This window comes from Raphanus sativus, chromosome 9 (genome assembly GCF_000801105.2).
Source record: "Raphanus sativus cultivar WK10039 chromosome 9, ASM80110v3, whole genome shotgun sequence".
Taxonomy (NCBI): Eukaryota; Viridiplantae; Streptophyta; class Magnoliopsida; order Brassicales; family Brassicaceae; genus Raphanus; species Raphanus sativus.
The window spans coordinates 20,031,818-20,049,543 of NC_079519.1; the positions used below are offsets into that span (position 1 = coordinate 20,031,818).

General features: G+C 34.4%; 2 protein-coding genes and 1 non-coding gene across 3 annotated transcripts; 1 reads left to right on the forward strand and 2 right to left on the reverse strand.

The window, feature by feature from the left end:
* Positions 1-10,372: 10,372 nt before the first annotated feature.
* LOC108824908 (uncharacterized) lies at positions 10,373-11,224 on the reverse strand. Its single transcript, XM_018598274.1, has one exon. The coding sequence runs from the start codon at positions 11,222-11,224 to the stop codon at positions 10,373-10,375; it is 852 nt and encodes a 283-aa protein (XP_018453776.1).
* A 479-nt stretch (positions 11,225-11,703) lies between these two features.
* On the reverse strand, positions 11,704-11,776 carry TRNAA-AGC (transfer RNA alanine (anticodon AGC)). The gene has a single exon. It is a non-coding gene; the product is annotated as a tRNA-Ala (tRNA).
* A 358-nt stretch (positions 11,777-12,134) lies between these two features.
* On the forward strand, positions 12,135-12,767 carry LOC108825603 (E3 ubiquitin-protein ligase RHA1B). Its single transcript, XM_018598928.2, has one exon. It carries the CDS (start codon positions 12,204-12,206, stop codon positions 12,690-12,692), a length of 489 nt encoding a protein of 162 aa, XP_018454430.1. The 5' UTR covers positions 12,135-12,203; the 3' UTR covers positions 12,693-12,767.
* Positions 12,768-17,726: the final 4,959 nt, after the last annotated feature.

Genomic DNA, 17,726 nt, shown 5'->3' on the forward strand with positions numbered 1-17,726 from the left:
TATATAAAATCTCATTTACGTAAGAATTTTCATGATGTTTGTATAGTTGATTTATTTAGGGTAAGCCAAAGATCATTATAGGGAGTGATTGAAAAGGATTGTAGAAGTTGTGAAAAGTTATTTTTATAAATCTCTTTTATGAAACAACCATAATAGCTTTCAAAAATGAATTTAGAGTCAAAAACTTAGAAAATAAAAAAAATGTTAGCCTCAAAATCAGTTTTTCTAAAGTTATTATTTAGTTTTTGGATATTTTTGAAAATAAATCACAGAAAACAAGATAAAGTCACTGTCAAAACATTTATAGCTTGAATTCTAAAACAAAAAAAAAACAAAAGTTACAACACAACCAATCAAGCCCACAATTTCATAACTAGTTTTTTTTTAAAGAAAAATATTTAAATTCAAAAGAAAATGTATTTAAATTTAGTATCTATTACTTGTTGATTTTCAGAATTAAAAAATAATTGATTCTTTTGAACCACAAAAAAAAATTGATATAGTAACAGAATATACTTAAAATTTTGAACGATATAAATGATATCTTCGAATCTACTCAAAGTTTTAAACAATTATAACAAGTAAACTATAAAAAAAAAATTAAAAACAAGTGTATACTAGAAAACTTATAATATTGTTCTCATGAGAGAATAAAGTATGAAATAGATTTGTAAAAACTAACAACAAAATAGTATGCTTCTCATGCTAAAAAAAATACTCTTTTATATTCTGGATTGCAATGTTAGACAAACTCTCGACTATGGATATGGTGAGCAGGTGGAGCATAGGAGCCGATGCGATCGGCGTACTTTTCCACAGTTATGTTGAGTATGCCGATGCAATCTGCATATTCTTTCACAATTATGTTGAGTCTCGAAATCATCTATTCTTTTAATGCACCTGCATATCTCATATATGGGAGATTCTTACTAAAAGGATTCTGCAGAGACTACACAAAAAATGGCAAAACATCAGTACTATAATTTCCTACAAGAGTAAGGCTCCAAAAAAATCTTATGCCTCTGATATGCTTTTCAATGTTCAGTCCATGCACTGTGGAAAGAAATGAATTAGCGTAGGCATGATGAAGCACCAATGGAGCCTCAAGCCGTGGAAAAATAAATAAGAGAAGACTATTAAAAACAAGTGCAATCTCTTGAATAGAAGAGGAGGAAAGTTTGCAAATTCTCTTCTATTTTGGTTTAATACGAGCTAAATATTTAAAATGAACCATACTTAACTATTTTTTTTATTTTGTTTGACTAGATGTATATATAAATTTTGAATAAATTTAATATTCATTCAAAAACAAATTGTTAGCATACTTTTAAGAGTATATATAGTTTTAGATTTGACAATTATGAAATATTTTGGCATCTTTTATGAATCTGCAAGCTAACAAGTAACCTAAACAATATATATATATATATCATGTATATCTAACGGGCTCATGTACTTTTCCAACTGTTTGAAAACCAAAAGCAAATTATCTTTAAAATCTACTTAAATAAACATATTAGGGGTTTAGTTTTTTTTCTAAGTTTTTTTGCGGTTAGTTTTGTTTGTTCTATTGTTTGTTTTTGCTCGACTAATATTTTATAATGAAACTGTTTTGTCTTTGCAGGGAATTAAATCTATGCATCTAGAAAAATAATGTGGCCAGCTTGGTTACAGAAAAAGTTAAATGGTTTTGGTTGATATTTTGAACGATTCAGTTTGGATGAATATCATCAGAGAAGAGAGAATTTTTTTTTTCAAATGAGGTTCGTAAGAGAAGGCTTTGGATGATAATGAAGAAGAGTGATGGATCTTAAAACTCACTCAGATTTTTAATCGATTTCATTAGGCCCCTATATTTAGGACAGCTCCTATAGGTACTCATATTTCTATAAATGAGTTTGTCTGCCGTCGTCACGCATCCAGATATTTTTACGTAACGTGTTTCATCTTATTCGGAGCTTCTATTTTACTCGGTTCCAAAACATGTTCTTGTATTACAATTTGGTCAATCTCATATCCAAATTTAAACTGAATATACTCTTAAGAGTTCGTCGTTCTAAACATATCCATCAAGGGATAACGAGCATGAAGATAATATCAACCCAAGTTTTAAAGTTATATATCTTCATAGTGAAAAAATATTGTAAAAGATAGAAGATCCCACTACTTGGTATCATTTCTAATAAAGGAATGAACAAGGATTTAGGGAAATCTATAAAAAATTGTGGTCGGTGGCTCTAGGTGGTTAAGCAACTGAATCTGGAATCCAAGACTCACTCTAAACCCTCGTATCACGACTGGATCCAATAGTTTTACGAAAACCCACTTGAGTAGCTGTTTAGCTGCCATGATATATTATGCCATCCAAATTATGGTGAGTACATTCTCCAATATTTCAACGGAGAAGCACGATTGTAGTACCTTTCCTTCGGAATACACACCAATCATGACGACGAAAACTGAATTAGTCTCCACAATTGTTTGCAAGAAGCGATATATTGAATTCATGTATATCTCGAAAGTCAAGTCCCCCCCATATCCTTGAGTGTACAAATAGTATTCCAAGCAATACAATGTAAACCTCTGCTGTTCTGTTTTGAACTTCACCAAAATTTTGAAATTGTGATTTTTAGATTGTCGATTTTGCCTTGTGGGACCACGAAACATAATGGCTTGTGGGAGCAGGAAATACGACATCACAAATATCATAACTTCTTGAGCCACATATTTTATGTGGACTTTTTTTATTACTTTTGGTAAAACCCGTGATGACCATGTGTTGACGCGCCCATAGGGTATATCATGTATAGAGGAAGAAATTTTTCATCTTCGATCAAAAAAATTTGTCGGGCAATCCGAAGTACTTTTTCATGCCTCTTTCAGTAAAAATGTCAACGACAGTTTTTATATCTTGTTTCAAAGAATGATCAACTCGGTTTCCAAATCAATATATAATTTTTCAAATTTATTTATTTTTAATTCTTCAATTAAAGTTTGTTGGGTTATTCTTTTTCAAAGTACTAATTTCAGTCCGAAATAATGTAACTTTTGATGAAAATTCTGGAATGGAGTTTCAGAAAACGGTCCCCATCCCGAAATCATCGCTTCCTTAAAATTTGGTTTTCCTATCCAACATTTGTCAAAAATCTGATATTTTTCTTTGTCCTTCTAACATTGGACTGGATCTGTGGTTGGACCGGTCTATGATCTGAATCATATAGCTGTAAGTATTCCACAACAATATGAGTGAGGAGAGTGTCACTCTTCATTTTCCACTGCTCTACTTAGTTTACATTTAACTTTTATGGATTGTCATTTTTCTACCCAAGACAATCATATTAGATAATTCTGTAGCTTTTATTTAAGAAAAGTGCGAGAATATTCTTTTGTACACTGGTTATCAATTAGATAGTTAGTTTCATAAAAAGTATAATATAAATTAAGATGAACCAACCTATTTTTCTAAGAATTCTGAATTTCATTCTCATGGTGACACGTGGTTACAAAACAATGTTGTAATGTTTCTCAATTAATATATAAGGAAATACATATATATATATATATATATATATATATATATATATATATATATATATATATATATATATATATAATTTGAATATTTATTAAATAAAAGTCCATATTAATACAACTTTTATGATCATGTGTATCTTGTTATAATAAAAAAAATAAAATCATTGATCACAAAATTTTCAAAGTGGTATTTTAAAAGTTCTAATAATTTATAGTCGTTTTAAAATATTCAAAATATATCATATAAGAAGAAATATAATTTTTTTATTATATGGTTAATGTGATTGTTTAATATCTTTTAATAATATAAAACCAAACAAAAAAGAGCTAAGATACAAAAAATGTTATCAAATATTCATTATCTATAATCATTAGTTGTTACATATACGTTAATCATATTAGGTAATTCAGTAGCTTTTATTTATCAATTTGATCGTTAGTTTAACAAAAAGTATAATATAAATTAAGATAGAGCAACTTATTTTCTAAATATTTTAAATTTTATTCTCATGATGACACGTAGATACAAAACAATGTTGTAATGTTTTTCAATCTATCTTATTAAAACAGAAATATTTTGTTGACCTAACTACTGTTTTGTAAGATTTTAAATTAAATACATTTTTTTACAAAGTTATATTCACATGCATTCATTAATAAGCTCTCCCTTATATTTTGATTGGTTTACGAAATAAATGGTCAAAACGTTAGTTAAAAGATTTGAAATATATTCATGTGAATAAGATTAGTAACTCCATCTTTTCATTATTAAATTGCTGCATAGTTGCATACGACTACTACAATTTTAAAAGTTTCCTCTGGTTGTACACAACGTATATAATGTACAAATATTTGTGTAGATTCTATTACCTGTATTTTACATAATGTCTAATTTTATTAAAATTGAATTTAATACAGAACCTTAAAAATACATATAAATTTTGAGAAGGTATATTTGTTAATATAATATAAAATATAAGAAAGTGCTTTGATATAAGTTTTCAATTATATAGTAGTCAATTATAAATATTCATCATAATTTTTTGTCAACCTAAATGTTCATTCTACAAAAACCCAAAAGTTTAACAAATGTTTGATTACTTATTTTATCTTAGTTTATATTAATAAAATTGAAAATTATGTGTATATGCACGGGTCTGAATAATAATATTAACTAGACATATATAATAATATTATATAGATTAATTAGACACATACGTAAGGTATAAAAATCGATGAACCAACTAATATCCAATATTTTTTTAATAGAATCGATTTAACATTTGAAATTTATTTGAATAGATGCCATAATAATATTTTGTTAAAAATCATTTAACCGATCACGTCGTGTTGACAAAGTCTTTAACCGATCACGTCGTGTTGACAAAGTATCAAAGCAAGCTCTGATACCAGGATAATAGCTGTCTTTAACCGATCACGTCGAGTTGACAAAGTCTTATTGATCAGACGAGTTCGATGATTTTCCAGGTATAGGGAGCGATTCAGGCACTACCTCGGCCTTTTCGATCAAGCTCAACCACTGTTAGGATAATCACCTCCCCGAAAGTCGTGTTGACAGAGTCGTATTGACGGAAACCGATCAAGGAGAATTACAGCTAAGACATGGATCGCATCTTGAGTATGGAAGATAGGAATCAGAGCTTATCAAAGATGAGATAAGGTCTAGAAAACTAGAGAACTTTAGAGAGACATTAGAGAGAGAAACTTAGAGAGAGGTTTTTATGAAATTATTTGATGATATTTCACAAGGGGGTACACACATATTTATAGATGAGAATAAGGCGTTGACATAAGCGCTTACCTCATTGCTTGCATCATGCTTACATAGCGATTACATCATCGCTTGCATCATGCTTACCTAGCGATTACATCATCGCTTTATTTGATGAAAAACACACATATTTTACATAATTATACATTAATAATGGATGCTTATTTTAATGATCAATCTCGAACTCGATGATATGCTTGTCGCAGCATCCGTAATATTCGCCTGGGCAGACGTACTCTTCTTCATAATCTTCAATTATTTTTGCTGCTTCTTCGTCAATTTCAATGTTGAACTTCTTTTCTATCTCGTCGATATTCATCTCGTCGTCTGGAAGTTGCGCATCTTGAAAGAACTCTGGAGGGCATTTTTGTGGTTGTTCGTTTTCTTGCGTTGCTTGGGCTTCTATGGGAACTTGGGCTTCTATGTGCCTTTTCTTCTTGGGTTCTAAGCTGGCCGGCAGAGGGGCACGTTTCTCCATAAAGAATTGGAGATCTTCATCAAGATCCATCTGGTAATCAATAGGGTAATAGAATCAATTCGGGTTGAAAGGAATAGGGAATGTCTGAATTGCATTGTTGAGTCGGAATGCATGAGTCTGGAAGTCTTCGTAGGCTTTGGTGTCATTGAGGTTGAAATCAGGTCTGACTCCTCTTTGATAGTCGTTGTGGTGGATGAGTGTAGGTAGTGCATGGACCTTTTTCGTTTTGTTGTTGACTTGAACAGGACGGTGAAAGAAATAGATGGTGTGAGGGTTGAAGAAGGGGTTAAGACCTCTTTGGCCTCTTAACTTCTTGAATGGTAATCCAGTTGCTTTTGCTGATTTTCTTAATTTACCATTCCAGGCAGATAACGGCGCGAACCATGTTAAGAAAGTGGAGAGGCATTCGTTGTGTCGACGGAGAGGGTCGTTGAATTGAGCATTGATGTATTGGTACAGCCATTGAATATCAAAAACTATACCGATGGTGTAGCTCGAACAAAGATACCAGAGGAAGCAAAGGACTTCTTCTGGCATGAAGGTGTTCTCGATCCTGTAGAGATGTGCAAATGGGAAGTCAGGGTGAATCCCCATTGGGCTGATGAAGTGATTGCTGGGTCCATATCTCGACAGAATAGTTGACTGGTATCGAAAGACCATTTGTCTGAGACGCTCGTGAAGAGTATTTTTGTTGATGAGTTCTTGGGCGTCTTCAGGCATGTTGGCTGCGAAGTTGTAGAAACTCTTTGAGTTAGAGCTCTCCATCATATGTATTTCTTTTGGTGGGTTTCTACTGAGCATGTCTGCTAGAGTGTTCTTCGAGCCCTTTAAATAGACGGATTCGAAGTCGTATTTCGAAAACCACTCGCTCCATCTCAATAATTGTTGGTGTGGGACCATCTTCTGTTTGAATTGTAACATCTTTGGAAAAGATGACATATCCATTTCGATTTGAAATTTATGTCCAATCAGATGAAACTCGAACTTCTCGATAGCTTTCTTGACCGCCAATATCTCTTTGAACGTGGAGTGATAATGCATTTCAGAATCTTTAAAGCGTCCGCTTCTGTATCCGCAGATTTGACGTTTCCCGTTTATCTCTTCAAATAAAATGGCCCCCCAATATTTGTCACTCGCATCAGTCTGCAGTATGCGCGTTCCTGTGGAAGGAATCTTTAAAGGTGGTAGCCTCTGCACCTCTAGTTTTAGGCTTTTGACCGCCTCGGTTTGTCGGTTTGCCCATTGAGGTGGATTCTTTGTCAGCATCTTCTGGAGTGGTCTTGTCAGTTGCGAAAGTTGCGGGATGAAGTCGCCTACATAATTGATTACACCAAGAAATTGCTGGATTTGTCGCTTAGTTAGATTTTCGTCGGGAAAATCGAGAAGCGTCGTAGCTAAATGGGCCTGAGGTGTAAAATTGCCATCTTTTATCAGCATTCCAAGGAATTCGATGTCGGGCTGGGCTATGACCATTTTGCGGGCTGATAGCATAATTCCATACTGTAGGACGATACTTTGGAACTGTTGAAGGAGTTGAACATGCTCCTTCTCATTTGACGAGAATAGCAGGATGTCGTCTATGTATATTAAAGCCGATTCGAGAAGAGGCTTGAATATACGTAACATTGCCTCCTGAAAAAGTGACGGTGCTGTCTTTAGACCAAAAGGTAGGACATTCCACTGGAGGTGCCGGTTTGGCAAACAAAATGCGGTCTTGTATCTTTCTTCCGGTTGAACGCCAAGTTGCCAAAATCCAGACTTAAGGTCAAACTTTGAGAATACATCGCTCCTTGAAAGTGCTGAAGAAGTGCTTTTTTGTTTGGTAGGGGAAATTTGAAGTCTTGGAGAAATTGGTTTAATGGCTTGTAGTCAATTACTAGCCGGAGTTTTCCTCTTGCTTGCTCCGCACGGTTATTGACGTAGAATGCCTTACATGCCCATGGAGAAGTTGTGTTTGAAACTACTCCTTGCTCTACTAGTTGATCGCATTCTTCGTTAGCCTGCTTCAAAAGGGTTGGTGGCATCCCCGCGTGACTTGCTTTTGTCGGTGTGGTTAGGACGTTTTCTTTGAAAGGTAACGAAACAAAGAACTGGGAGTTGAGCCATAGTGGTTTGCTGCACTTATGAAGGAATTCCGTATGAGACTCTGCACATGAATACTTCGTCATTTCTTCTTTGATTTTTGCATATGCCTGAGAAATGTGTTCTTCAACTGCGAAAAGTCGCGGTACAGTAGTGAAAGATTTGTAGAAATTCTTCCACCGTATGTCCTCTGGTTCGATCGAGATGTTGAATGACTTTTTGAGAGTGCAATATGAATCCTACCCTAATATTACGTCTTTGCCTGGTGCTGTTGACCCAAGGACTGTAGTCGTGATTCGGCATCCTGGAAAAAGCTCAATTGTAATTGGCTTTGATTTGAGTTTGATGGATAATGATCCTGAATTTGCCACACGAAATTCTTGTTGATGCGGTAGCCACATAGAAGACGGGAGAATTTTCGGATTTATTATCGTTGTGTGGGCCCCAGTATCTATGAATGCGATGGCATCGACTGGTTTCTCTTTATGGGTCGGATCAGAGATCTTCACCTGAAGATGCGGAGGGTATTTTTCCTCTTACTTCGGTATCTCTGTGATTTTGAAGCAGTAATCTTCGTCTTCCTCGTGAGATGATTCAGAGGAATCGTCAGAGTCGGAGTCGGAGTATCCACAAATGGCTCCGCTGTCGTCACTATCATAGGATAGAACTGATTCCAAGTCGTGGGTGTCGATGTCAATATCTGGTGCGATCTTTGATATCGAGCTGATTAGATATTGTTTTTTCTTCTTTGACTTGTTAGGGCAATTCTTAGCATAATGTCCTTCTTTTCGACACAGAAAACACTTTGTTGACTTCTTGAAGCTTCTTTTCTTTCGAAAGAATCTTTTGCGCCTGAAGGTTGGTGAGCGTTTTGAGAATCGCTTTTTGAATTTCTTGCGCTTTCCATTAGAATCACAAGAGCATGATTTCTTGGACTTCGAGCATTTGATCGATAGATCCGGTCTTGCACATATTTTTGATAGCTGCTTCGATCGATCCATAAACTCCATCCAGAACTCCTTCTGCTTGCAAAATTTGTCGAGAGTTCTGAAGACATACTGCTGGATTTGACCAATGGAGATTTCTTCAATCGTTTGCCCCTGATCTCTGATGTACAACTTGGTCTGCTGACTAAGATAATCATCAATGGACGATAGATAGACATGCTTCAGGCTTGGATTATTGAGTCCATTTAGCGCATAATATCTTCTCGTCTGTCTTTCAAAATGCTTCGCAAGATCTTTCTTTTTTAGAGAACAACATTTTGCTGAGAAGAATTCTTCTTGAATTTGTTCCTTTTGATGTGTTGGAGTACCAATGAATTCTCTGTGGATTTCTCCTAGTAGCAACGGAATTGTTGTCTGATAGACTTGCTGTTGTCTGTATTCCCCGAGGGAATTCCACCATTCCTTAAGTGCGCCAGACAGTCTCGCTGTAAATTGTTGAATCACCAAATGCAGGGGAGACGTAATAGCTTCAGAGTTCATCCATGCATGGAATTCGTCCAACCGGTCATTCCATTTGTCGAAAGGAATGTCGTCGAACGTAAATACCATAACCTTCGAAGAGAAACGCTTATTGCGAGTTTCTTCTCTTGGAGCTTCATAATTCATGTCTTCCTCACTTGAATATACCTCGTTGACATTTGGCTCTTGTTTAGGAGTACTTGATCCTTCACCGATTACATACTGTTTTGGGAGCGATTCTTCATCAGAATCTAAATCGTATTCACTGGAGCTTGAGTCTGAGAAGTGCTTGATGTTGACGATGGGGGAGGGCTGAGTTTCTTCTTGAGGAACTGGTTGATGCTCCAGTAGATTGGTGGTTTGGACAATATTATCTAGCAAACTAGTCATCGAAAATTCGATGATGCCGATATCTTTTCCTTTGTTGTCCACCGACTCATGGCTAGATGATGACGTAAGAGTTGGCCTTTTCGGTGGGTTGACTTGAAATTCAGCTTCTTTGTGCCTTCTTGATTTTGATCTGGTTTGTTTTGGCTTTTCTGCGAAGATCGAAGATGAGCCGTATCTTGATGTAAAGGTTTCATCGGAGGATAGAAAACCAGGTAGTGGCGATCTCATTTTTGGGGTTTGGTAGCTCGAAAGGAATCCTGGAGAGTACGATCCTTGGTATATCGGTAAATCTGTCGATGAACTCCCCAAAGGGTTGAAGTAAGAGTCTTTATGTCGTTGATTGTAGATCAGACTCTCTAAGCTCCGTTGGAGGTCTTTTAATTGATTTTTGAGGCTTGCCGTCTCTGCTTCTTTGCTTCGAAACTGAGTCGTGTCAACCATCATGTGCTTCGCCATCGTCATCATCTCCTGATAGAGACTGTTAAGCCGACCGTGTATTTCTGTTATTGAGTTTTGAAGGCTAAGATGCCTTTTGTTAACTCCTTCAGTCAGCTGATCGACCTTTTGGTTTATTGCTGTTAACAGATAATTCTGAGCAAGAGAATTTTTTGTTTGCCAGTTTAGAACCTTTTATGCTTGGCTAAGCTGAGTAGGTCCAGAAGAACCTATTGCTGCAGAAAGGATTTTTGGGGTATGAGCAACGTCGTCTTTGATGAAATCTTCTGGTGGAGGAAAGTTGTTTGGGCTGATCATCAATAAGTCTTGCTCTGGTTCTTTCTTTGCACTGGGGTATTCAACTATAAAGTCATACCTATCATCGCCTAGCGGACCAACAGAAGGATCTCCTTCGAGATACCTTTTGTATAGAGGGTCCTTTTTCTTTCTTCTTCGTCTTCGTTTTTCATCGTCGGATTCGTAGCTCCAGTAGGCATCTGAACAGGCTGTGCAGTTGCAGATGTCAAAGCGGCAGTGTCCATCTTCATCTATGAAAGGATAGACTATATTTCCGTCTTTGTCGAATCGACATGACCTTGGGATGTCTTGTTTCTTAGCTGGGCCATAGAAATCTCTTTCGTCAACCTCGATGGCAAATTGAGTAAATAATTGTTTCCTGAACGACGAAGATCTTGGTTTTTCAAACTTGATTTCCGTTGTTCCATCTTTCCGTGAATGAAAGCTAACGTCTGAAGATTGAACTGGCGATTGAGTGGCTTGATGAAGCTTCTCGTAGCTTGTCACCCAAGACTCCGGTAGTCGTCTTATCAGCTCTTCGCGTGATATCTGGCGAGGAATTTGTATCGAATTTGGTGCCTGAGATGCTGATGTAACTTCGAGATACAGGGCTTCGTCAGACGAAGGAAGTACAAGATCGAGAGTGTGATCTTGAATTCGGTAGATGATCTGATGATGCAAAGTGGCTGCCACACTCTTCTCTTGCATAGGTGCTCCAATTAGTTGAAGCTGTACCTTGAGCGTCTTCATCAGATTTGGATCTTGTAGCGAAACATTAAAGTTTGGAAACAGCGTTACGAATACTGTTTCTGCATTTAATGTTGTCTGGACTGTTCCGATACATGCTTGTTGATATGACTTTAATCGGGAATCGATTAAAGCTATCCTAGCAACGACTGGTAGACCTTTTCTGGCGTGTAAAGTCAAACCAATTCTTACTACACCGATCACGTCGTTGTGACAAAGTGATGATATGACTTCAATTTAGAGGTTCCTATTCAATCTGCACTTACAAAATAATGAAAACCCGTCCGGTCGGACGGATCATGATCTAGTTAATGTACGAAAGATGATCTCTTTACAAAAGTAGAAAGTTAATAACCGCTAACAAGTGTAATGATAATGACACCGTGGAAAGTTCAAATCAATGGATTTCATAGTTAATAGGCCAAAATTCAATTTATAAACATGTCGATAGATATGTAAAATTAAGATAAACAGCAAAAAGTTGGAGAAGTGGGGTATCGATCCCCATACCTCTCGCATGCTAAGCGAGCGCTCTACCATCTGAGCTACATCCCCATTTGCTTTATTTTCCTTTATAAGGTTTATATACATTCAAAAATCTTTACTTCAAATCTGTTAACGAAGAGATATATATATTTTATCAACGTTTCTTGTTTGCAGATTCCAATCATGTTCCTCTATATCAATTTACATATCCAGAGCTGAATCCTTGACTTTTACGAGTCCATTTCACGATTCCACTTGATCTGGACAAATATGATAAATTATATAATATCGTCACTAGACGTACCATTGTTGATCCATTTCGCAAGTTCCTATTTTTAAGCCGCCGGCTTCAATTATTTTACTTTATTTTCTATTTATGACGTCAAACTCAATTAAAAATCACAGCATCTATATATACAACAAACAACAGATACCTCAGATACTTATCTCTGTAAACTCCACATCTCTAGCGTTATCTCTTCCATCTCTCTCTCCTATGGGTCTTCCTACAGATTTCAGGGAGCTTCAGATTCCTGGATACGTACTTAAGACTCTTTACGTCATCGGTTTCTTCAGAGACATGGTCGATGCGCTTTTTCCTTACATCGGTTTACCACAGTTTCTAGACCACGAGATTCCTCGACCGGACCCTTTGGTCCTTATCCAACCCGACAACTCCAGAGCCGTGAGTCTCGCTGACGAGATTTCCCCGGTGGTTCGTTTCTCGGATATCCAGACCGATATTGAAGACTGCTGTACGGTGTGTCTCTCTGATTTTGAATCCGATGATGACATTAGGCAGCTTCCGAGTTGTCGACACGTGTTTCATCATCGTTGTTTGGACCGTTGGATCGTTGATTGCTGCAAGGTGATGTGTCCGGTTTGCCGGGATCGGTTTTTACCGACCGAAAGTTCGCGGATGGGTTCGGGTCTTGGTTTTGTTTGGTACAATGATGAATCGGAAAGTACCATTACCAACTTGTAATGATGGGTGTTGATTTTTCTGTGTCGGCAGTATTGGTGTTTTCTGTATAAATTCCACTATAACACTCTTAGAATATTTTTATCAGTGTATTTCAATGCATCTTATAGCATTATAATAAAATGAAAAAATTGAAAAAATGATAAAAGATGTATATTTAGGGTATGAGACAAGAAGTGTTTTGGCTAGGTTCTTCCACTTATCACACTACTAACTATTACTAAATCTTATTTTTTATATTATTTTATTAATTTTTCACATTTAAGCTATACTCTTCCACTTATCCCATTAAAAATGTTCTTATATCTATCTGATCTTGTGTAGATATTTATATCCGATCAATATTCCCTTTTTTAATATATAACATACAAGAAGTAAAAATAACTAAATGAAAACACATATAATTTGGTATATTATGAAGAGTTATTTACATTCGGGACAATTTACGGTTTTTTACACTTTAAAGCAGTTATGCTAGTGGAGTTGATTTTGAGCGAAAATACTCAACTTGACTAAAAAAAAATAACTAGTGTTTTAGGATTTAGTTAGTTTGGTCTTATCTAGTTTCTATTTTGAAATTTGAAAATAAGTAGTGGAGAAAATTTGAGATTTAACCAGATTTAATAAAATAGTCGTGAAAATTTAAGTTTTTACTTTTTGTAACATTTACCGAGAAAAAATAAACTGAACAATTGATGAAGAAGAGGGGTGATGATGGTTTTCCAGAGAAGAATATCGAAGACACGGAGCTAGCGTGGAAAAGAAAAAGACGTTGGTAAGTTTTTCGCGGCATCTCTGAAGCCCAACAAAATCTTTGACAGACCAGCATATCTCTGCAGTGAAGCCTCGACTCAAATCTGTATTCGGCATCATTCTCCGTTTCATCTTTGCTTCTGTCGTCTCTTCGTCGCATCTAAATCTCTGAAGCTGACGAGTTCTATCCAACTTTCTTTTTTTGCCATTTAGGTCCTTATACTTTTTTATTCTTCTCAATTTGGTACCAAATCTTTAAATGTGCATATTATCTTCAATTTCAGCCAAATTTTTAGATTGTACAATCCAGCACCCCAATACGTAAATATGTATGAAAATGTAATAAAACACTTAAATACATACATGATTTGAGTTAAATGAACTAAAAGATTACATATGTACTTGTGTACATGTTTGCTTGTGTACATGTTCGTAATATTAACGCGATGTACAAGTAGAATACGACGTTTAGATATATTTTTTGTTTGATTTTTTGTGGTTTACTAACTGTGTACAAATGTATATTGTATACATGTTTATATGTATATATATATATATATATATATATATATATATATATATATATATATATATATATATTGTTCGCGTACATATTGTTGTATACATGTACGCCACCAACCTTTAATGTACACATGTACACTAACGCCACCAACCTTTAATGTACACATGTACACTAACTATATGTGTACATGTAAAACACCTATATGAATTATTTATATATGATATTTATATATGTTAAACACGCAAACACCTTTATATGTGTTTAGAAAAAAGAATGAAAACTTTCCAAATTTAGCTTTCAATGCATAATCTTGTGTACCTGTAAAATATTTTCCGCAAATCTCATCCCATCGATTTGTTTCAATATGGGAACATGCTTCCATGTAGAAAGATTGTTGTTTTGTTTACAATGCAATTTTGTACACCTCCTGATGTGTACATGTGTACATAAAAGGTGATTGAAAATATATGATGTCATTATACACATATAGATGAATTGACTGTTGCTTACTCAAAAATACCAAATAAATAACGAAATAAATCAATCAAACAAAAAAACAATGTATATGACAATTGGTGTACACATAATTATATAGTATGATCAAACAAAGATTGAAATATAAAATATCAAGATGTACAATCTAAATTAACTAAAACATGATACTTAAAATTATCCAAAACATCATTGTCATTATTTGTGTAATGTACAATTCGGTGTACATGAGAACAGTGAAAATATTACAAATTGAAAATATATCTAACAAATTCACCAGGTATACATTGTGAATCTGATTTACATGTATATTGTTATACATATGAATGGTAAAAATATTTGTGTACATAGTTTAATATTATACACGTGTACTATTGTACAATTCAGTGTACATATTGTTTGATAATTCACATTTGTTTTTGTTCATTTAAGCCATTTAGGTTTGTTTTAAGTTTTTATTGTATTTTCATAGATGTATTTGTACTCAAGGGGTTAAACCATAGTTTATGAAGTTTGGGACGAAATTAAGGACCAATTTTACATTTAAAAAGTATTTCGGTAACAAAATAAATAATAAATAAATTTAGGGACCAAGTATGAAAAAATTCTTAAATTAACCATTGTTGCTCTCAAGCTTATCGTACTAGTTTCAGAACGCGTAGGAGAGGCATGAAGATTACGGAGACGATGAATCATGACAAAGAAAGATGAGTTGATACACAACACAACATACAGAGAGTTTCTGGTAAAACTGGCACGGCGGCGAGAGAAGACGTTTGTGGTGAAGGAGAAGAGAAGATGTTTCGACGGCGGCGAGAGCTTAGGTCACGGCAATAACAGAGATGATTTGAGAAAAACATACCGAAGATGGAAGAAAGAATTGTTGCGGAAAAGAAAGAGTTGTCGCGAAAAAGTAGAGATGCGGCGGAGAAGGAAGTGTAATGGCGGCGAAAAAAATCCGAGTCAGTGACCTTCAACAGACAACGACGGTGTAGATGCGGAGGCAAGTACTTATTCTGGATGTGGCGTATAAATTGTGGTTATGTAAAGAAGAAGAAGGTTTGAAAATTTCAGAAACTTTATTTTAATATGTTTTTAGGTTTCAAAAATATTGTCCCGAGCAAAAAGAGTAAAGTAACTAATTTCTAAAAGTTATGGGACCATTTTAGTTAGATCAGTGGCTTTAGTTAACAAAAACTATCTCAGTAGTCATAACTGGCCTATAGTGTTATTAAACACTCAAAATTGTTTTATAGTGTAATATTTTGAATATGAATGGACTACTAAAACTCTACGCATAACATATATATTTTCTCTTTAATACAAGTTAACTATACATAATCTTGTGTTTTGAATATCAAAAGTATGTGGTTGCTCTCCTTAAACAAACAAAACGTCTTTGAAACAAATATAATTTTTTTTTCTAAATCTAATAGAAGAATTGCCAAGTAGATGAATATGAAATTAACGTAAATTAGAATACTAAACGAAGTTTTTTATTTAAAACAAATAAAATACATTTCACTTAAACTCCAATATTGTAAACTCTGATATCTTTCATATTTATCCTTATTTATTAATAAATTATTTCATATTTTGGATGCTACTTGATTGTCGATATTTTGTATGGATGTATGGTTGTTCGATGTATGGATGTATGGTTGTTCGATATGAGCCGCCTGCAGGGTTGAGTGAAAATTTGATGAGAATCTTTGAACTGCATTGTGAAAGAAATGAATTAAACTAATTCACCGGATCTTTTTGACAGACGTGCTGATCTTAACACCCTACAAATAATAAAAGGAAATTGCCAAAACTTAAAATATGAAATCAAAAGCAGACGAGTCCGTTATATAAATTAGTAACATGAAAAGTAAAGGATTCTTACGTTAGGTTCATTTAGAACCATCTCAATCGTTAAGCCACCACCAGCAGAATACTGCTTCCACAAAAGTATGATCTTCACATAATCTTCCACATTAATTTGAATGGTTTCAAATTAGAAACATAATTTATCACAGCCATTATATTAGAATGAGTTTAGTTTCTAAGGTTTCTGGTTTATAGAATGAATAAAATGAATGGGAGACGTGGGTCGTATATATAATATATAGGTTCAATATATCCTCATTAATTTGAATAATATCCCCGAAAAGATGACATTAATTAGCATATATTTTTAAATTGTCAATCATTCTTCAATATATATATTTCAATAACAGTATAATGTAAAATATTTTCCAATTAATAGCATAATTTTACCTTGACAATCACTCACCACTGAAAATAGTCAAAACCCACACTATTTTGGTATGTGTACACCCACACGATCTTGGTTTAATCAATTTAACCATAATAATATCATTTTTCGACTAAGACCAGTGATCTTTTTAACTTAAAAACGTGCATGAATAAAAAATGACATAACGATATACAAAATGTATAGCATCAACCAAATTGTGCGTATTGTACCTTAAACAATGTTACAAACAATGTCATCTTCCTAGGCTGTAGCTGTTATATATATATGAGCTTTCAGCCGTTTTAGTTAAGCTATTGACTCAATCTGATGTTGCTCGTAGGAAACAGAGCATGCAAGTCCCGCATTGCAAATTGATGGCTGTGAGATGGATCTCTCATCTGCTAAGGATCCTAAGAAATGATACAGAAAATGTCTTCTTCCTAGGACATAGATGTTACAATATATTTTTTTTTTTTGTCAAACTATAAAAAAAAAGATGTTACAATATATATATTTGAGCTTTCAGCCATTTTAGTGAATCACTTGACTCCATCTGATTTTGCTCATATAAGAAACAGAGCATGAAAGTCCTGTGTTGCGAAATTGATGTGAGAAGGATCTCTCATCTGCTAAGGATAATCATTGCAAGCATAGATTCTGCGAAAAGCAATAGTTACCGTCGGAAAAAGTAGAAGTCCAGCTCCGAGTAAAATAGGTACTGGAAGTGGAATGAAAGAGATGATCTATGAATATTGATATGTATGTTCCACAAAATAAAAAATCCTTTTTATTTTGTTCTTAAATTTATTATTTCTTATTCACTGGTTTATATATATTTTTTTTTTCAAAGGGGATAATAAAAAAACACATTATTTCAAACTTAAATATAAATTTTTTCGAATTAGTATAATCCTTCATAAACCTTTGAATGAAAAGAAATATATATTCAAATCAAAAATTAGAAGTTACTAAATAATATTACTAAGTTACTGTAAAAAAACGATTTGTCTTTTTTACTACTAAATAA